A 20,109-nucleotide genomic window follows, 5' to 3' on the forward strand; every position below is an offset into this window, starting at 1 on the left:
ATAGATAGAATAGGGGGTGGCAGGGAGGCAGCGCCGCCTCGATGGAGATAAAGATATTAGATGGCATTGTATATATACGACACAATCAAGAACTCTGCCATGTCCAAAAAAAGGAGTAGGGGGAGGAGACTCCAGCATACAAGACTCGCAAGTCTATGGCCAATACATACTTGATAACCAAAAGGGAAAAGGGAGTACAGATAGAATATACAGCCAAAGCAGTAGGGAAAGATAAAGGATAAAGATAGATGGATAGATAGAACAAGACTACAGCTCTTCGTCATCGGAGTCGTAGTAGTCGTCGTCAAGCAGCAGAGACCTGTATCCACGGGCAGCGAGGTCTTCTTCGAGGCCGCCAACAGCGTGGGAATCAGCATAGCCTGGTAGAAAGTTAGCATGGAGGTTATGGCAGAAGCGGGCCGAGGGTTAGCTTACCGTCTCCGCCTACAAAGCTGAGGGCTACGGGCAGGAATATGAGAGCATGAGCGGCGGCAAAGATGACTAGAGCCAGCCAGACGCGGAAGTAGTAGATCTCGAAAATCTTGCTGCGAGTAAATGCCAGGACACAGATTCCCACAAGCTTGGTAATGGTGATGCCACTGAGGACGCTGCCGCCGACGTTGACCAGGGCAGCCCAGGATCTGGCGGACCGGTGGCGGAGCTTCAGGGGAGCCTTCTCTAGCAGGGAGGCGGAAGGGAACATAAAGGCGCGCGCTATGTGAGCACAGAACTCGACGCTGATGCCCACGCAGATTACCAGATTGACGAGCGAGATGGCGTTGAGGGAGACGCCCACCACCGCCATGGTGCCGATGATGTCCACCACAATCATCACTACGGTCAGCGTCACCACTCCACCGGTGAACAAGGAGCCGAGCAAGGCGGATGTGATCAAGAAGATCACGCCGACTGCTGCCCCGAGTAAAGTGCCTGTAAGCTTGACGATGGAGGCGTACTGGTCGAAGAAAATATAGAACTTGGAATATGGGAAGACGTCAATGCCGTGGTTTGTCGAGATGTCGTTGGCGATACGTCGTGCAGAGGCATATGCGTTGATAAAGTCGGCCTGGGTGCGCAGGGGAGTATGAGATGTGCGGAAGCTGCTTGCGTTGGTCGTGATGCGGTTGGAATCAAGGACGAGAGCATTGCTGTATGGGGCCTTGCCGCCAAGTGGACAGCTCTCGGTCGTGGGTGACTTGAGCCATTTCTCAGCATAGTGGATGAACTCGGCGCCCTCGGGCATTCCATACAGAGAAATGTTCCAGCTGGGCTGACGGTTTTCGAAACACGTCTTGCCGTTCTCCTTGCAACAGTCCTGTTGTGGATTGAGCCAGTAGAAGAAGTCATCCATCCAGTTGGCCGTTGCACCTGTGATGTACGAGACATTTGATCGTTTAGACTCCTGCTCCAGGACAAAACCGAGAGAGTATTCGTCGCATGTCGTAAATCGGCCACAGACCTGTTGCTGGTGCTCTCTGGTGGTGATGTTCACATCTCTCGTCACAAAGTAGACTGGGGGACCAACGCGTAGGTACTCCGACATGTCGTTAAAGTATGGTATCAAGTAAGAGCCATTTGGAATGGCAATCCGCTGGTCCAGCCCTAGCTTCACCATGGGGATCAGGCCTAGTCCAGCAGTAAACAGGCCGAGGAAGAGCACTACCACCGCGACCTTCACATTCTTACCAAGCAGTCTAGTGGCATAAATCTTGCGGACAAACCACTGGAGCATGCTCTCACCGAAATCTGGCCTATCCTCACCGGCAATGCCGGTGCTCCCAGACTTTCGGACAGCAATGCAAGGTATGCAGTCCACCCGCAGGTTTTCTACACGTTTCTGGTTGAGAGCTAGGATGGAGATGAACATGGTGACTTGCAACAAAGCATTAATCAACACGGCGCCAGCTGCATATGCAGCAAAGTTCTTTACCGCTGGCATGCCCACAAAGGCTCCCAGTGCAAAGGCAAAGGTCTCCGTGGTGGCTGAAAGGAGGATGCTCGGGCCAATCCTTCCAAGAGCTCGGGCAATGCGCTCGTCAATCTCCTCGTCTGGGTGGCTTAGGTTGACTCGTTCAAATTCATGTACTATGAGGAAGATATTATCTACACCCACAGCAAGGACTAGGAATGGTATCACCTCTGCAATGATAAGGGTGACCTTGATGCCAAACGCAGAGAAGAGGCCAACAGATGCCGAAACGGACATCAAGACAATAAGAATACCGACGATTCCAAGCGTAAATTTCGACTGGACGAGAACATGGCTAGGGTTGTGAATAAGGGACTTCCAGCTGATGGTTGTAGAACCCAGCGCAAGGGATGCGTATATGAACATGATGACATAGCTGATAACAACGATTCGGGCATCAGTGTTGGTCGACTTGTTCAATTCCTGCTCCAGGGATATCTCAGTGCTGAATGAGATACGGAGACCGCGCTCATAGGCTTCCTCTTGCACAACCTGGAGAACCTGCTTCAACGTCTCTTCCCAGTCCATGGCTCGGGCTTCCATGTCTGATCCCTGTTCATAATTGTTGACCACCCAGGTGATAATGAGGGAGCGGGCGTCCAGGATATCAGCCGTGTCGTTGAACCCACCCAGAACCATTTCCGGCGCTAGAGGCTGTTGGAAGTCTGGAAGACAGTCTCTTGAGCCTGGGGACTGAGCACAATGTTCCAGATGGGACCTCCAAGTGTTTGGGTTGACATTGGCGAAGGATCCCCCGAAATAGCCAGAAACTGACTGGACAACACAACCACGTCCGGTTGGATTGAAACAGACGTCGTCCAAGGTTAGGCGTCTGTTTAAGGAGATCATTCTGCGGACACGGTTCTCTACATCGAACCACCAGCCCAAGGTTTCGTAATCCAACACCGGTTCTGGCTTGTCGGCTTCAACGTCTTTGACAACAAAGACCTGCTCGATACGGTAGAAAGGTTCAAAATTGGAGTCAAAGTAGTGCTTTTCCTCTGCGGCAGCCGAGTTAGGGCTTACCCATAGCCTGACAGGGTCAGTTTCAACTGCAAAACGAAGCCAGCCAAGGCTGAGTAGTAGCGATATTATGACCGTCAGAGTAATCGTCAATGCCGGGAACCTTGCACAGATCCCACCTAGCCGGTTAAAGGCATTTCCTAGTACATGATTGAGCATGTATGGCTGAGGGATCCGGGTATCCTCAATAACTTCGGCCTCCTCCTCCTCGTCACTCGGTGCATCGTCCTGCAGAAGACGAACTCGCTGGATGTTTCGGGAACGGTGCCGTTTGAAAGCAGATCGGGCAATTGCCAGGACCACGATAAGCATCAGGGAGATGGAGTATACTAGGATTGCAGCAAATGTCAGGCAGGGCAAGCTTCCTACCTTGCAGGGTTTTTCTCCCTTTATGGCCGGGAGCTCTGCACAGACACTGGGACAGTCGATACACGAACAGCGGTAGGCCTCGTTCTTATCGGCACAGGATCTGGTTTCATCGGACACCGGCTTCATGCCCTGGCCGTCCTTTGGCCGTCGAGGCTCGGTCAGGAAGTTGATCTGGAACGGGCTGCCGAGAAGCTTCTTATCACCCAGAAACTTAAGGAACTGCACGTAGTTCTTCGCTCCTCCACCAATAAAGTCCATGGCCTTGCCGCCAGAAGCTCCGTTCTTGACATTCTTGCAGCTGTCATAAAAATTGCTCTGGTATTCTTCCGACCAGACATTGTCCAGCTCGGTGACCAGCAGCTTTCCGTTCACCTCGGCCGCATCGGTAACGTTGATGAATAAAGACTGATCTGGGGAACAGGTGAAAGTGCAGAACAGGTTGAAGAAGTTCTCCTTGCAAGCTGGGCAGGACGAGATGACTCCCCCAGCCAGCTTCAAGTTTGTCGACAATGCATTAATCTAGAGCCGGTTAGCACAAACAACGCGGTAGAGACAGAGAGAGCATGTGCATGTGCTTACCTGCTCCTCCTTGCAGCACACCGGCCCGTTCTCCCACTTCTTCCCACAGAGCTCTACAAGCTGTTGCCGGACTCTCTGGACAGGCTGATGGGCCAGTCCATTGTCCGGACACGGCAGCTCACCGCCAAAGAAGGACTGCTTCCCACAGTTGCCTCTGATAGCACACCGGCCAGCCTCGTGGACCTCCGTCAGCGCAGCCTGGGAGAGACTGGCCGTACCGCCGAGGACGGCCAGTGCAGCAGCGAGGGAGAACCTCATCGCCGGGGACCTTCAGACGGTATCTCGCAGGGCCGAAGCAGCGTGCCAGCCGCGTCTCGTGTGTATCTATGTCACGTCAAGCACCCGCTCGGCAGTCCCAGCAGCTCGTCCGCCGTTTGGTGATGTTGGTTGTTGTATATATCGGCCGGTCGTTGTGGCTGGCTCAGCTACGTCATATCGGGGGAATCAAGGCCACAGCAACCGTCGCGGCCAGGAAGAGGGAAGCTGAAGCTGAAGCTGTTCGTATATATTAAGTAGCAGCCACGGCAGGGGCCAGAAAGCAGTTCGACAGCGTCTTCTTCTTCGTCGCTGTCGTCGTCGCTGTCGCTGTCGTTCGCCCTCGTCGTCGCCCTCAAGCTGTTCTTTTGCTCTGTCGTTGTTTTTTTGCCGTCTTTTTTTGGCTTTTTTTTCCTCTTTCGACGTCACAGAGGTGGATGACTCAGCATGTCACGTGGATAGGGCCAAAAAGGGGAAGCCAAAAAGTAAAAAAAAAAAAAGGGCGGAAAAAGGCTTTGCGATGTTAGAAATAAATATATAAATATAAAAGAATTAAATGAAAAAAGGGAAGAGTTGCAGACGAAGGCAGTAGAAAGCGTAGAAGGCCCGCAGGCGTAATGAAAGAGCGGCCGCGGCGGGCGGTGGGAGCGCGTAGGCGGCGGGCGTGGCTGGTGCGTTTGCTGCGAACAAGAAGCAGAAGAGACAACCACGCAGAGACTATTTAGTTACACCTTCAAATTTCGCTCTCTCGCTGCATCTCAAGAAATATCAACAACCCAAACCCGAAGCTCCCTCGCTCCTTTCTCTCTCTTCTTCTTCTCCTCGCTCTCGCTGTCTCTGCTGTGAGAAGCCGCCTGAGCTGTCTGTCTGTCTCTCTCAACGAATCGAAAGTCCGCTGTCAAACCGTCATCCATGGCTTCAGTAAGTCTGCCGCAGCGCTGCGATGCTAGCAAAGACCAGGCGCTCCCCCTCTCCCTCCTCCCCCCCTTCGCTGGCTGTGCGGAGCCGACTGACCCTGTCTTCTGTCTCTGCTGTAGCCCCATCCTCCTCACGCGTTCACGAGCACTCCCTATACCCTGCCGAACGGTTCGACGGTGGTGCCAACTCCGGGGGCGACGCCGCTGCTACCAAACAACGGCAGGATCATTCAAAATGGAGCTGTGAGGATCCTCTGTATTGCGGACGTGCGAGGTGAGGACCTAGCCCCAGTTAACACCTCATTGCTACGCCTGCTTTTCTTTTCCGTGAGAATACGGGGAATATACAAGTTTGATGCTTGCCGCTACCTGTCTGCTGTCCTAATATCTAACATGGAGTGATGAAATGCTGCTGCAGGAAACCTCAAGTCGTTAAATGAACTCGCCAAACAAGCTCGAGCTGACCACATCATCCACACGGGTGACTTTGGTTTTTACGATGATAGCTCTCTGGAGAGAATCGCAGACAAGTAAGCCAGCTATTCTATCTCTCTCCTGCCCCGTCTCCCTCTCCGCACATACTGACTCCTTGTTGCTCCTGTGTAGAACCCTTAAACATGTTGCACAGTACTCTCCTTTGCTCCCAGAACCCATTAAGCGCAGCGTTGCTCAGGTACCTCCCCAGCAATCTATCAAGCAGCGGTTCAGTCCCGAGCAGCTCCCACTTTCCGAACTCCCCCTCCTCCTTAACAAGCAGATGACCCTCGATGTGCCAGTTTATACCGTGTGGGGCGCCTGTGAGGATGTCCGTGTGCTGGAAAAGTTCCGCTCTGGCGAGTACAAGGTCGACAAGCTACACATCATCGATGAGGCCAATTCGAGACTACTAGATATCGGCGGGGTCAAGCTTCGTCTGCTTGGCCTCGGAGGCGCAATTGTTATGCACAAGCTCTTCGACAACGGTGAGGGCAAGACGACCATTGCCGGTGGCCAGGGTACCATGTGGACCACCCTGCTGCAGATGGGCGAGCTAGTTGATACTGCCAACCGTGTCTACGACCCTGCAGAGACCCGTATTTTCGTCACTCATGCATCCCCTGCCAGAGAGGGCATGCTGAACCAGCTCTCCGTCACCCTCAAAGCCGATTTCTCCATCTCTGCCGGCCTGCACTTCAGATACGGCAGCTCCTACAACGAATTCAGCGTCAACCCGACCCTAGACCATTACCGCGGTAAACTGGCTGCCTCCAAGGCCTCCTTCAACGATGTCTGGGATACTGTCCGCGGTGAAGTTGAGTCCGCCATAAATGCAAATGAAGCCCAAAAGACTCTGCTGGACAACGCCCTGGACATTGTCCAGAAGATGCCTAGCATTGCTAACGGAGGTAACCCATTCGGCGGACCAGTAACAGCAAGCAACGCTGGCGGCCAAGTGGATGAGAGTGCCTTCAAGAACCTGTGGAACTTCAACCTGGCTGACGCTGCGTTTGGATACCTGGTCCTCGATATCGAGGGCGGCCGAATCGGTACCGAGATGCGCGCCCAGGGCTTCAACTTCTCTCACCGAGGCGGCAAACCTACTACTACCAGTGCTCCCCAGACTGGTGCTGCTCCTCCAGCGCTCACCAATCCTTCTGGTGCTGCAGGAGGCACATCCGGAGGGCCAGGAGGACCTCCACATACCCGAGTAGCGCCACCGCAATTTGGGCAGATACCGGCCCAACCATCACGGAACACCGGCAACCAGTATCCTCCCCAGGTCTCTTCCGCACAAACCCCCAACCAAGGTAAACAACAGCCGCCTCTGCCACCTAAGTCTACCGCCTCTCCTGCTCCCATCGGCGCCAACAAGGAGAAACCAGCAACCCCCAAGCCAGTGACCCCTCTCGCCGGAACTCCCGCACCACAACAGCAACAACAGCAACAACAACAACAACAAGCTCCATCTGCCGGGGACTCTGCATCCGAAGCCAACGGCTCTGCCCAGCAGCCAGGACAAGCAGACTCAAAATCGGCTAGCTCCACGGACAAAAAACTAACCTGCGGCCTCTTCATCTCCAACGTAGACACCGAGGAGGCAGTTCGACAATTATGGCCTGAAGAAGACCGAGCGAAGATCGTCAAGATCGAGAAATGGGGCAAATTCAACTATGTAGTCACCTTTGCTACACCAGAAGACTCCAAGCTTGCTCTCGAGAGACAGCCATTGGAGCACAAGAAACCCAGCCCTGCTGGACCTAACCGAAAGCCTAATGTCAAGGTCTTCGAAGACCGGGCTTCACACCGTTCCTCCAACCGTGATGGCCAAGGAAATGCCGGCACATGGCAGGCCAGCAGCCGCGGTGGCTCGTCAGCAAACACTCGCAGCGGCTACCAGAGCGGAAGCGCAGCCAGTGACGGCGAGGGCGGTAGAGGAGGCCGAGGAGGATTTGGAGGACGTGGAAGAGGCGGACGTGGTGGTGAGCGAGGCGGAAGAGGTAGTGGCCGTGGTGGACGAGGCATGGGATACAAGGGAGCAGCTGGTGAATCGAGCTCCCCTGCATCTACTCCAGCCCCTGCGGGAGACAAGCCCACTCCTTCGGCCACCGAGTCATGATTGATTTCGTGCCGAAACATCGCTGTTTAGATATCCGTATTCCGTGCATTCTCGGGGGATGTATCCTGTCTACTTACTCTTTTACCTTCTCCTTACTGTCGCCTCCATATTTGTCCTCGTACCCTCTAACACCTTGCTCCATTACTATTCGAAATCCTATTACCCCTGTTTTTCTATGTCAAAACTGTTCCATAAAACGCTCCCTCTTCTGCTTCTCTTTATTCCCAATTATTTATATCCCCTTTAAACGTAACATTGTTCTATCCATTCCTCGACCCCCCGAACCTGAGATACCTTAAATCCTGTACTCAATATGTTAATCAGCTTCCTTCTGACCAGTAGGTTCCCTAACTAGTTAATATTGGCAGCTCGCGTACTTGATCACCAGTAAAGTGTTCCCAAATCTAATATAAATGTAGATGTCTTTGTATTGCTTGGACTCTTAACTACGAATGCCTTTCCGTTTATCATGATCAAAATCCTATATTTACAGATCACCTGCATTATTGCTGTAGCCAAAGCTGGCCTCCACATGCTAAGGTTCTCAATATCTGGAGATAGAGATTCTTCTGTATTAAAACAATCAAACGCTATAGACGCTAAATATGCAGTCCATCCGTACACCAGTCCATCCATCTGGGCCACTCGCGCCTTTCTGTGTTGTAAAGTAAATCGGGGATACCATGTAGTATAACGAAAGGACAAGAAAACAGCCGTAGCTACGGCAGTCAACTATACTCCCTGTTATATCCCATCGCCCTTGTCCTGCAGGTAGGAGAATATACATATTTCAACAAGGATCAAAGCAAGTCAAAAAATCAAAGAAATCTGCCAAACCAACACGGGGGAGATGATGTCAATAAAGATCAAGAAATAAATCAGGTGGAGGTTATTTTGTTCACGTTCATGAGAAATAAAAGAAGGAATATAGAGGTATATAGACCATCGTAATCGTCCTTATAGAGGAGCCGTCTGCGGATGATCCTTGGGAAGTGGGCATGTAGCCAAAACCTCGAGGAGCTTGAAAAACAAATATTTGGACAAAATCGAGAACAAGGAGAATAGCAGAGCAGCAAAAGATGTAGCGAACTGGCGTGTAAAGCGGAACGCAAACAGGGAATAGCCATCAATCGAGGAGTCTGATTCCTGTTTCAAAGCGGGAGACTGGTATGCAGTTTTCAATCTCGAATCAACGAACAAAAATCAAATCGCTCTGGTAACGATATCGTCGACGTCCTTTTGGTCAATGACCACACCGCCCTCGGAGCAACGGGCTTTGGTACGGAGTTGAGTGCAAAGGTTGTCGACATCAATTTCACCGTTGCGGAATTTCTCCAGTCGTTGAAGACGATCCCTAGAAACCGGGTTAGACGAACTATCGTTGGAATCAACCGATTTGACGGCAGGAACTGACCATATCTTAGTGCAGGAAAGCATCTGAGATCTGTCTTCGCCCGGTACCACCTCTTCGTCATCATCTATATCTACCGTGGTGACTGGGGCATCAGTCTTTCCAGTTGTCTTAGTTGTGGAGCCGGGGGTGGCAGCATCAGATGCGCCTAGGTCAGGTAGAGGGAAAGCATCGTCAAAGAACCCGCTGAAATCCTGAGAAAGAACAGCGTCCTGTGGGTCGCGATAATCGCCGAACAGGACCGGGTCAAAGTGGCCGCCATTCTGCTGCGCGAGCCAGTCAAAGCTAGGGATGGAGGGGTCAGAGAGCACGTTGGAGGATGCGGTTGCGGAACCGTTCCCGCTGGGATCAGATACAGTTTGGGTATTGTTTGTATTTTCAGATGCAGTACTGGTGCTCATAGTTGGCGTTGAGTTTGCAGGAGAAAGGGTGCTCGCTGCATTTTCTGGGCTTTTGGGGTTTGTAGACCCCTGGTTTGACTTCTTTGCAAGGGCTGCGGGGATGGGGTTATCAACGCAACCGCATGCTTCGCCTAGCTGCTGATAAAATTTCAGCTCGCACTGTGAAGGACTGTTCTTTTTTGCGTTCCCGTTGCCGTTGGCCTGTGCAGAGTTGGATGTATCTCCCTTCTGTGCGATGGTAGGCGATGTAAGGCTAGACTCGGGGGACGTGCATATCGATGAAATGTGCTGAGACTCTGACGAAGCCGAGGGCGACTCGGAGAATGTAGCAGGGGAGGTTTCAAAGTTGTGCGAGTTGTAGGTGCTGCCAGGAGCTTCATGGCCTTTATTTGCGGTGGAAGATTGGCCGTTTTGTCTGAATGCACTGCCGTTTGACGGCGTGAACTGTGGAGTGGCTCCAATATGGCTGGTAGCTTTGATCCCTAGGGCTGGATGTGTCTGGCTGCGAGCATTGGGGGTTCCCTTCGCCAACGATCCCATATTGTTCATATGAGCCCCAGGGAGGTCGCCGAACTTGGGAAAATCAAACGAAAAATCATTGTTCAAGCGAGACTGAGCGTGCAGGCTTCTCGCTTGGTTTAGCAAGCTAGTTGTTGGGGAAAAGCTGTTGCCACTGCTGATCCATGATAGCCGTTTGCGGTATTCTTTCAATTCGACTTGGAGACGCTGGATATGTGCACGGAGTAACGTGTTTTCTTGATTTGCGGTTTGAGAGGCGCGTTCAAGGTCAGCAACCTTGGTTTCGAGGTCCTTGAGATGCTTCTCCTTGCGGTCGCGGAACGCTCGTTGTGCAGCTCGGTTTTGAGCTTTCCGTTTCTATGACCAAAACCGTTTAGTAACGTTAATAGGGGATGTAAGGGAAGAGCAAGTCTCAGGAGATACTCACGGTTGTTGGTTCTGAAGTTAAGGGCTTTCTCCCAGGTTTCTTCGCAACCTTTTCTTCATTTTCTTTGCGCTTTTTCCCTGTATCTGCACCCTCCCCACCGTCAAGACTCTTTCTCTTTTCGCGAGGTTCAGCGGCGATCTGCTGTTCACCTTCTATGCCAGGGAGGTCTCCAATCAAGGCTTGATCTGAGACATCGAATTCAGTATCTAGGTCGAGTCCAAGGAATGGGCTGTCGTCTGGATTGAAGCTGAGTTGACCGGAGCCTGGAATATCCTGAGGAGGTGAGTCAAAGATGTCGTTTCCAGATGAGCCGTTGGCAGAGTGGTGATTGGGCTGAGGACCAGGTTTGGTTGGCTGGCTATTGGATGAGAGGGCAGCGAGGAGCAAATCCTGCTGGTCGGGCGATAGATAGAGGCTACGCTGGAAGGAAGGGTCGAATTCTGCCATTTCGAGGAGGGTGGACGTTGAGAGCTAAAAAAAAATGACGGAAGTGATACTTCAAGTAGATCCGGTCAAGTGGGTGAAATGATGGGCCTCTCCAAGCAGGAGATGAGCCGGAGTTACTCGTCCCCGTGGGCAAGCGTGGGGTGGTGGGAAGGACAAAAGCAGCGGTATCTGAAAGAGATAATTGCAATGTGTTCTAGAAGCTGTCCAGGGTGTGACTGAGCAGTCTTTTTCTTTTCCGCGTCTTCTAGAATTGCAGGACAGAAGAATGATGACCTTGACGATGGCCAGGCAAAAACGGTCAGGCTTGGAAGAACGGTGGAAGGCAGCGATCGAAGGGAGAATAAGCTGCCGGCCAAATTGCGGTACAACCAGACAAGGACTAGGACAAGGGCCAGGATGGTGCGTTGCGGGTTCGAAGTGTGCAGAAGACGGTGGAACAGGCGAACAGCGACTGAGATCAGCTCTCACGCGGTGACATCGCCCGTCTGTGGACAGCTGGCCGGAGGTAACACGCAGGTGGCTGAAGCCTGAAGGGCGCTCGTTAGCGGGAGGCCGAGAACGGGGGGTCTCGTATTTCACCGTCTGTAACACTTCGAGCCGCGGCTAAAAGTAGCCAGGGATGATTGACACGCACAGCGCCAGCAACGGAGCAACCGGGGGAACGAGAGCCGACTAATAATTGCTTGCTTTCAGAGCAAGATCGTCGAGATATCAAAAGCGAGCGACGAGGCTGAGGATCAAGCCGAAGCTGAAGCTGAAGCTGACGTCGAGAATTTCTTCTTTGGGCCAGCAAGCGCCGAAGGCCGAAAGCGGGACGATCGCCCGCCGCTTTAAGAGGTCCGCGGTTTGCTGACAAATTAGAAAGATAAAGTTCAAGCTCTTATCTGATTATCATCCACGTGATTTTTAAATGTCACATGACTCAAAATCCATAAGTCATGTGACATATCACAATCACGTGACTAAATTTCCACCTTGGCGACCATCGAAAAGCCGCCAGGAAAAGACGATGAAGAAGGCCAAAGTAGATCACGAAAAGAGCATTAAAGGCGTTATCTTCGAGAAAGGCGGAGGCAGGCTATATTTTTTCTTTATTTCTCATCAGCTGCCTCTTTTTGTCCTTGTTGAAACCATCAAGCCCACGATACCACTGAAAACTGACGCCAGTGGCCGTCTGCTCAGCACACCGACATCATGACGGACGTTGCTTCTATGGAGGCGGAGGTAAAGGAGTTTATGCTACAGGTACTGATATCCCCCCTGTTATGCTTAGAATATGGAATTACTGACGCTTTTTCTTTTTTTAGCTCGAAACGGTACAGTCCAGCTTGCAGGTCGACCCTGATAACACAGAACTGCAGAGTCTAAAAACAGAGCTGGAAGAACTCATAGCACTTACCAAACAATCCATCGACGAACTACGACCCCCAACCGAGCCTCAGCCAGCCCCAGAACCAGTCAAGGAGAAGTGGTCCAAGGAGAATCATCCCGCGTACCAGGCTGGATACCGCAAACCAGCCCCTCCAGCTCCGACAGCCGCCGCAGACGCTACCCCACCGCAGGAGGAGCAGACTCAGCCGGCTTCATTTTGCGTCAACGACAACGTCCTCGCCCGCTGGACATCGGGTGATGGCGCTTTTTACCCTGCCCGCATCACTTCCCTTACTGGCTCAGCCACTAACCCCATCTACATCGTCTCCTTCAAGTCATACTCCACTATTGAGACCTTGACGGCAAAGGATATCCGCCCTCTCTCTGCTCCTGACTCGAAAAAGCGAAAAGCTGATAATATATCCTCATCACCAGGCAGTTTAGCCCCCAACAACATCAACAGTTCGAGTACGGGTCATGACGGTAGCGCCGGTTCACATGTAGGCGCCGAATCCAGTGTTATCTCAGCAGCAGCTGATATCAACCCCGACCTCGCCAATCAGGCAAGGAATGTGGCCGGCCAGAATGATGGCTTACCACGGCCGTCAAAGGCCGCTCGCAAGGTGAAACGGAAGAAAGACTTGGAAGCCGGCAAGAACAAGTGGCAGGATTTTACGAGCAAGAGTAAATTCGGAAAGGTCAAGAAGGAATCCATGTTCAGGACACCAGAAGGAATAAATGCAAGAGGTATGACTTGTATTCTCCTCCAATGCTTGTCGATTTAGATTTACTAACTGGGTTTCGTCTTAGTTGGCTTTACCGGTTCGGGGCAGCAGATGCGCAAGGATCCTACCCGTAGCCGTCACACTTATAGTCAAGAAGATGACGTCTACTAGGCCTTTCGTCTGTTTTTTTTGCATAGTTCCTTACTCCATATTCCCCGTGTCTCTGCCGTGGTTTTATATTTCCTTCAAAGTCCCTGGCTAACTTGGTCACAGCGCAGGATCGCGGCAAGCACTGCATTTTTCTATGGCGCTCGGGAGGCTGGCCAATTGAATCAATCACATTGTTACTATTAAAAGAAAATACAAACACGCTCGGTGGTCTCATGCTGGTAATTATAATGATTATATATGCATTTGTCATTCTATATAGCATTGCTCAAACCCATCCTTTTCTATCAGCTGTCGATAGGGCTAACTTCTAAACAATCTTAACCCTCCTTCGGCATCGTCATCCACAGACTCACCATCATTATCACTGTATTCATCCTCGCCTAGTACATTACTCACACTTCGACCCAACAATGAAGCAAAAAATTCGTCTCTGGCTCGATTGGACCATGAGCCGCGATCCTCCGGAGCCATGAAGTTCTGTAGTTTCTCATGCACATTATACTTCATTTTTCGTCCCTTGGAAGCCTTGGTATCTACTGTCCGCTTCACCTTGTCCTTGCGCATTCCTGTAATGGGATTTGTAGTCCCACTCCTGGGAAGCTGAGTAGATATCGAGTCCAGGATAACTCCACCATTGGCAGATGCTGCCATGCGTTGCTCAACCAAGTCACGGAGAAGTGACTGATAGAACGCTGTGTCATCGTATGCTATTCGCGTTTCAGAATTGGTGTTGGAAGCAGATGACTTATCACTTCTGCTCTCTTTAGAAACATACGTCTCCAAAACAGCGGTCATGCTCTGCTCGTCTGAGCTGGTATTCAACAGCTTGCCCCGGTTGTTATTAGAAAGAGTGCTGCTACGTGCTCCGCGAACCTTTCGAGACCATTTATCGAGCACTCCACGTCTGTGTGAGAGAGATTGGGCTTCAAGTTCACACATCTGGCCCCAAATGTCTGCCGAGCTTGTCTCTACTGTTGCAGGAGCAGTCCTCTTGCGTTTCTTTTGGTTAGCGTCACCTGCAGCCTGGTGCTCTGCGAGTGTTTGTCGAAGGTCACCCAGCATATTCCATAGAGATAACGCAGCCGTTTCAGCAGACTTTATCAGGTCTTCAGTCTCGTCTGCAGGTAAAGTCTCTCCATTGAGTAAAGTGAGACCCTTCTGTAGCTTAATCCGGGAGTTCAGCAACGCATCGAATGTAAGTCTCTGTTTCTTAACAGCTGTACCTTTAACAGCATCATCTTTGGCGGCCTGTGATATTGATGCGGTCACGATCTTATCCCCACTGGCCATCAGTCGTCGCAGTTCTTCGCGGTCGTTGTCAGCGGTCTTCATGGATTCTGATTTCGATTTCTTTCGTGGTTCCTCCTCCATATTATCTTCGCCAAACATATCAGACCCAGACTCATCATCTTCGTATGATTCCACGCCATCCGTCTCGGATCCGGCAGTCATGTCTTGATCTTCATCTTCCTCACTTGCGGAAAATGCGTCACTAAAACCATCGTCGGTTCCTTCACTCTCTCTCTCCTCCAGAGACCCTGATCCGCTGGAGTCATATCCATTCAAATCGTGTCGACTAACCCGCGATCCAGCATATTCGCTTCCTAGCTCTATCTGCTCTGCTTTTCTGAGTTTGCTCTTGCTGCTGGTCTGTTAGTAAGTAAATACTGGAAATGGATTTTCTGCAGCATACCTCACGGCTTCATAATGCTCTCTCCCAGTATCAAGATCTATAGCATCGCTACCACTGTCGCTGTCACTCTCCTGAGCGCCGTCACTCTGATCCTCCGGGTCGAATTCTGTCGTTGCATTATTAGTCCACTGCTCAACCAGTATCTCACATAGCTAGCAATTAGGGGGCGTACCTTTGGGAGTGGGATCTTCGAGCTCAGCTATCTGCTCTGCCAACGTTTTATCTCGTCCTTTCTTCACAGACATTGTGAGCCTTCCAGCATAGCAAGTCACTGTTATCGAAGTTGTTCATCTACCTTTGAGCTTTTTTTTTTTCTTATCAAGAAAAACTTCGGGAAAAATTTCCTTTTGAGTTTCACAGCCGCCAGAGCAAGTTTTGCCGAGTCGCAACTTCAAGCATCTCAAAACATCCATCGCAAGAAGAAACGGCGCGGAGGACAGGATAAACTGTTACAGCTTCTCGAACGGAGTGCGATTACCATGCGGCGGGCCTTTTTTTCCACCTGCCGCCAGCTTCAGCATGAAAACCCACTAGTATGTTATCTCCATCAATTCTATCCTTAGACCTCTAGCTAATGCATGTTTTAACTTCTAGGGACTGCCCAGGTCTGGGACACCACCAACATTTCAAAGCCGCCGTGGGCTGCCCCAGAAACGGAGGATAAAGGATGTTAATAAGGTCGTTGCTGTATCATCGGCAAAAGGAGGGGTCGGGAAATCTACAATTGCAGGTTAGAATGTCAATGGTATATTTTGGGCTCAGGGCTAAGGCTGGACTGGACAGTGAATATTGCGCTGTCACTGGCAAGACGAGGCTTCCGGACTGGAATTCTCGACACAGATATATTTGGACCATCCATACCTACGCTTCTTAATCTATCTGGAGAACCGCGTCTGGACGGGAGTATGTCTTCTCCTTGACCCCATCACCGATGCAAATAGCTGAGCGCTCCTTTTCTCTCAATTCTTTCAGATAACTGCCTCATCCCTTTGACCAATTATGGCCTGAAATCGATGTCTATGGGATATTTGCTCCCACCACCGCCTGAAGATGTGAGACACCTGACAGATGACCCTAGCTCGCCGCTCATGGATACCACTCCCATATCTTGGAGAGGACTCATGGTCAGCAAGGCAATGAACCAGCTTCTCCATTCCGTTTCATGGGGCCCGCTAGATGTGCTCATACTAGACCTTCCGCCGGGAACGGGAGATGTGCAGCTTACCATCAACCAGGAGGTAGTTGTTGATGGTGCTGTCATCGTGTCTACGCCGCAGGATATTGCTCTACGAGACGCAGTTCGAGGATTTGGCTTGTTTGAAAAGATGAATGTCCCTGTATTAGGAATGATACGGAACATGGCTTATTTTGCTTGCCCACATTGTGGAAAGCAGACTAAGATATTCTCACGATCGAACAACCACGCCGCGGGAGATGAAGGACACCAGCTCAGTCATGGTGAGAATACCGGAGTTGTTGCGGCCTGTAAACGCCTTGGTATTGATTTCCTTGGAGACATCCCTCTTGATGCGCGCGTGTGTGAAGATGCAGATAGGGGTATGCCTACTGTCGTGGCTGAAGAAAGCGATGATAGAAGCGCTCGCCGGAATGCTTTCTTGGATGTATCGAAGAAAGTTGCAGAAAAAGTCGGACTCAAATGGTGAGACAGGTCTGAAGCGAATAATACCCTCATACTATTCATTCAGTGTCACCTCGCATATATCTTTTGTATGATTCTGCTTGCCTGCCGGAGACACCCTCAAGCTTCAAGATGAGGCTCTATATCCTTTAAGTATACTTATCGCCTTGTAAACACCTGACTGTTATTATATGAAACCGAGATTAAACTTAGCCTAATGTATAGTATATAACACAAATAGTAAATGGCAAATTAAAATTAAAACCCCAAGGGTAGTATTTGGGTCGCTATTTGATAATCTTTAATGTAGCCGCCATACCTTCTTGATAGATAGATTCATTTCAGATCACAATTACCATCATCTTCAGCGGAACCCACCGTTACCCGGACCAGAGAATGATTGTTGGCTGTAGTTGCTGGAATACCCGCTCTGGTTATCCCGAGCACCACCACCACTTCCATTCAGTGAGGAAGAGAATGGTTCCAGCTCCCGCCGCGGATTGCTGCCTGTTGCTGACTCAAAGTCAAACATCGGCAGTTTATTCCTATTCATGCGATTTACAACCTCCCCAGGTAAATCCTGAGTGACTTCATCTGACTCTCCAGAGGTACCTTCATTCTTCTGTGTTGGTCCGCCAACGGTTGTCTTGTCGCCGCTGTATGGCCCAGGCTCTAGCACAGATTGGTAGTCGGATAGAGGGGCAGCTGAAGGTGGAGGACTGATTATTCCCTTCGAGTGTCGAATTGTCCGTATACTTGCTTCATCAAGTAGTGAGTCAACAGGCGATTCATCTTTTTGACCCCGGCCTTCATCACTAACAACCCCCTGGGATTCGCTATTTAGACGTGGAGAGCGTGTTCTCCCAAGCTCTTCACTGCTAGGGGATCTCCAGATTTGTGGTACAGATGCTTCTGGAATCGCCCTACTAGGCTTCGTAGTAAAATCCCGCTGTGACTCATTGGATTGACCAATATCCGTAACAACCTGAGTTTTGCTTTGTCCACTTGGCAGTGAGGCATCGGCGGCAGCTTGCTGTTTATCTTGAACACCCCCTCGCCACAGAGTTGGAAACTTATTTTCAACGTTATTTTTCTTTTCCTTTTCCATAACTTTGGCATCGTGAATTGCACCTAATCTGTTCCAGAACGACAGCATGATACTTTTCTTCGTTGGTTGCCGTACTTCACTGACAGTAACTCCTCGTTGTGCAGCCCGTGAGCTAGGTGGAGGACGGTCTCCAGGCGCTATATCATCAATTCCGATAGGAATCCGTTTCAGTCGCTCTTTTTGTACTCTACGCTTTTCTTTGACGAATTTGGAGTCCCATTCTTCTTTGGCGGCAAGCCAGCGGCGAACCGGTATGGGTTTTGGTACCCCAATGTGGTTTCGCGGGACTTGGAGAGCGGGAAGGTCATGTTCGTCAGGAAGTGGGAGCAAATGGCCCTCCGAATCAATCAATTGGCGGATCATATGGTTTTGAAATGGCGGTATTGGGTCACCAGCTTTCCCAATGGTTGCATGTCGAGCTAGCTCTGGTTCAGTAGTTTGTTTATTTGAAGCTTTCTTTTCCTCAGCGTTTGATAATAAGTCACCAGATGAGGTAGGGGATGAGTCTGGTATATCAATACTCGACTCCTGTGCTCTTGATAGGGCCCAGGCGGAAAACTGGGCAACTGATCTATACATATATTTTGCCGGCCGCGTGAAACTCAGGGTCGGTGCAACGTGGCAAATGTTATTCCAAACCTGAAGTTGTACATAAGTAGGTTTGTATTGGGACAGTATTTTACGGTCCGGGTCATACTTGGCGAGGATATCGTCATTGGGAGGGTATGCTTCTGGATTCGCTGCCTTATGTGCAAGATATATCTGCTCATCTCGAAGGAGTTCCCCTCCACCAGATATAACAAGTAGCGGTGGCAGGCCTCCCAGAGATGGTTGGAGAACAGGAGATACCAGGGGGTGTGATATAAGCTCGTTAGTCGTATATAGGTGAATTTGATCTTTAATTTCGATAGTTGCACCGTCGATTTCAACTCGGAGATGCTCGCCCAGCATCTGGGTGTTTCGACGATGGCCGTTTGACTCTTGAAGTTCAGAAGTTGTGTAATCCTCAACATGAGCCGACTGAGCTGTGGCACAGGCCTGACTGGTATAAAAGTCTTCGATAGCTTTGGTGTCGGCGATTGATGGCTTGTCCACCATGGGAGGTGAATTGATCTTATTAAGAATCTTCTCACCTGTCGTTGACTCTATTCCATATTCGTCCGCGCTTGGGGGAGGCCATGAAGTTGACGGTCGGTGCCTAAACCCGCAAATGGGAATGTAATCATGCACTCCAGTACCAGCAACGCTTGGAAAAGAGTGCGTCAAATCAACCCAAGGGGATATCAGAACAGCTCCAGCAGGTAATGGAAATTTTTGATCACGGAGTGTGACTAGCATCCTACATCTAAGTTAGCTTTACAAATATTATATGCACGAGTCATATACTTACGACATCACCATCCCGCCACCTGAGGAGTCACCAGCTATTATAATCTCCTCTGGTTTTTGGATGGTTATTAGATACAAATAAGCTGCAAGGCAGTCATGTAGCCCACATGGAAATGGAAATTGTGGAGCTAATCGAAATCGAGCTATGGTTTCGATAGTTAACTGTATGGTTCATAGACGCTAATAACTTATGAAAGAAGAGTAGGGAACTTACTAGCAAGGCAGTTAGCATTCATATCAACTTGGATGGAGGAAATGTAAGTCTCACCGAGCAAAAACACGAGCCTTTAATTTGCGGGCGTGTCGCTGTAACTGGTATCTGTGGGTTTCCACACTACCAAAGAAATATGCGCCGCCATGGATATAGAGAATAATACGGTTCGATTTGGCGTTCCGCGCCCGTCGGTCGTTATAATCTCTTCTAGTCTCAAGCCACTCTGCAACAAGGGCCGCCTCAGTGTCCCTCCACTGCCACCACCTGCTCCCACCAACTAGGGATACGCCTTCTGGCCCTAGCTGTGCAACGAGAATGTGAGCTGCAGACTCTATGTGCTCTGCAGGGATAATGACGCTCCCAGTTGCCACCCAATACGACGCTGGCACTTTCTGGCCGGTAAAGGCTTGAAGTTCTTCAACCGTATGGCGCGATGCATGCTCGAGGAACCGCCGAACAACCTCAAGTCCGCTATGGTATGAGAAATGCGCAGCAGGCTCTGTTTTGACAGGCTTCTTGCCGAGATACTACTCAAGAGAAAATCGTGTTAGCATTGCATGGCCGAAGTTTGAAAGCTTTACGGGACATACATGCGTTACGCCGGTAGAAACGGCAGTAAAGGAGGCATGGAAAGCCACGGAGAGGATGTTGAATGGCATTTCTAGGAACAATCCAATCACCAACAGTGAATATCAAGCCATTGGATAGCAGTCACAGCTATAGACACCGAGTATAGAGGGGAGTAACGGGCCATGCTCTGGTAGGATGCAGAACATCAGCAGACTCTGTGCGGCATCAGGGCTTTTCAAGTTTGCCTTGTTGTTTACTCGAGCAGGGATAAAAAGGGAGCTCGAGGTGGAAAAAAGGAACAAGCAAGATGAGATCA

The 20,109-nt window shown here is 50.5% G+C and overlaps 8 protein-coding genes across 8 annotated transcripts; 3 read left to right on the top strand and 5 right to left on the bottom strand.

The window, feature by feature from the left end:
* Positions 1–267: 267 nt before the first annotated feature.
* On the bottom strand, positions 268–4,198 carry TRV_04389 (uncharacterized protein; the record flags this gene model as incomplete). Its single annotated transcript, XM_003021496.1, has 3 exons — positions 268–380; positions 436–3,880; positions 3,941–4,198. The coding sequence occupies 3 exons, from the start codon at positions 4,196–4,198 to the stop codon at positions 268–270; spliced, it is 3,816 nt and encodes a 1,271-aa protein (XP_003021542.1).
* A 755-nt stretch (positions 4,199–4,953) lies between these two features.
* On the bottom strand, positions 4,954–5,238 carry TRV_04390 (uncharacterized protein; the record flags this gene model as incomplete). The annotated part of the gene is made up of 1 exon (XM_003021497.1): positions 4,954–5,238. One exon carries the CDS (start codon positions 5,236–5,238, stop codon positions 4,954–4,956), a length of 285 nt encoding a protein of 94 aa, XP_003021543.1.
* Positions 5,239–5,548: 310 nt separating this feature from the next.
* TRV_04391 (uncharacterized protein) lies at positions 5,549–7,708 on the top strand (the record flags this gene model as incomplete). The annotated part of the gene is made up of 1 exon (XM_003021498.1): positions 5,549–7,708. The coding sequence occupies one exon, from the start codon at positions 5,549–5,551 to the stop codon at positions 7,706–7,708; it is 2,160 nt and encodes a 719-aa protein (XP_003021544.1).
* Positions 7,709–8,911: 1,203 nt separating this feature from the next.
* Positions 8,912–10,913, bottom strand: TRV_04392 (bZIP transcription factor AP-1/Yap1, putative; the record flags this gene model as incomplete). The annotated part of the gene is made up of 2 exons (XM_003021499.1): positions 8,912–10,396; positions 10,467–10,913. 2 exons carry the CDS (start codon positions 10,911–10,913, stop codon positions 8,912–8,914), a joined length of 1,932 nt encoding a protein of 643 aa, XP_003021545.1.
* Positions 10,914–11,922: 1,009 nt separating this feature from the next.
* TRV_04393 (uncharacterized protein) lies at positions 11,923–13,069 on the top strand (the record flags this gene model as incomplete). The annotated part of the gene is made up of 2 exons (XM_003021500.1): positions 11,923–12,075; positions 12,221–13,069. 2 exons carry the CDS (start codon positions 11,923–11,925, stop codon positions 13,067–13,069), a joined length of 1,002 nt encoding a protein of 333 aa, XP_003021546.1.
* A 411-nt stretch (positions 13,070–13,480) lies between these two features.
* Positions 13,481–15,118, bottom strand: TRV_04394 (vesicle-mediated transport protein Bfr2/Che-1, putative; the record flags this gene model as incomplete). Its single annotated transcript, XM_003021501.1, has 3 exons — positions 13,481–14,825; positions 14,874–14,979; positions 15,046–15,118. The coding sequence occupies 3 exons, from the start codon at positions 15,116–15,118 to the stop codon at positions 13,481–13,483; spliced, it is 1,524 nt and encodes a 507-aa protein (XP_003021547.1).
* A 768-nt stretch (positions 15,119–15,886) lies between these two features.
* Positions 15,887–16,537, top strand: TRV_04395 (uncharacterized protein; the record flags this gene model as incomplete). The annotated part of the gene is made up of 1 exon (XM_003021502.1): positions 15,887–16,537. The coding sequence occupies one exon, from the start codon at positions 15,887–15,889 to the stop codon at positions 16,535–16,537; it is 651 nt and encodes a 216-aa protein (XP_003021548.1).
* A 339-nt stretch (positions 16,538–16,876) lies between these two features.
* On the bottom strand, positions 16,877–19,882 carry TRV_04396 (lipase/esterase family protein; the record flags this gene model as incomplete). Its single annotated transcript, XM_003021503.1, has 4 exons — positions 16,877–18,959; positions 19,011–19,152; positions 19,345–19,750; positions 19,814–19,882. 4 exons carry the CDS (start codon positions 19,880–19,882, stop codon positions 16,877–16,879), a joined length of 2,700 nt encoding a protein of 899 aa, XP_003021549.1.
* Positions 19,883–20,109: the final 227 nt, after the last annotated feature.

This window comes from Trichophyton verrucosum, assembly GCF_000151505.1.
Source record: "Trichophyton verrucosum HKI 0517 chromosome Unknown contig00345_1.f1.exp, whole genome shotgun sequence".
NCBI classification, from domain to species: Eukaryota; Fungi; Ascomycota; class Eurotiomycetes; order Onygenales; family Arthrodermataceae; genus Trichophyton; species Trichophyton verrucosum.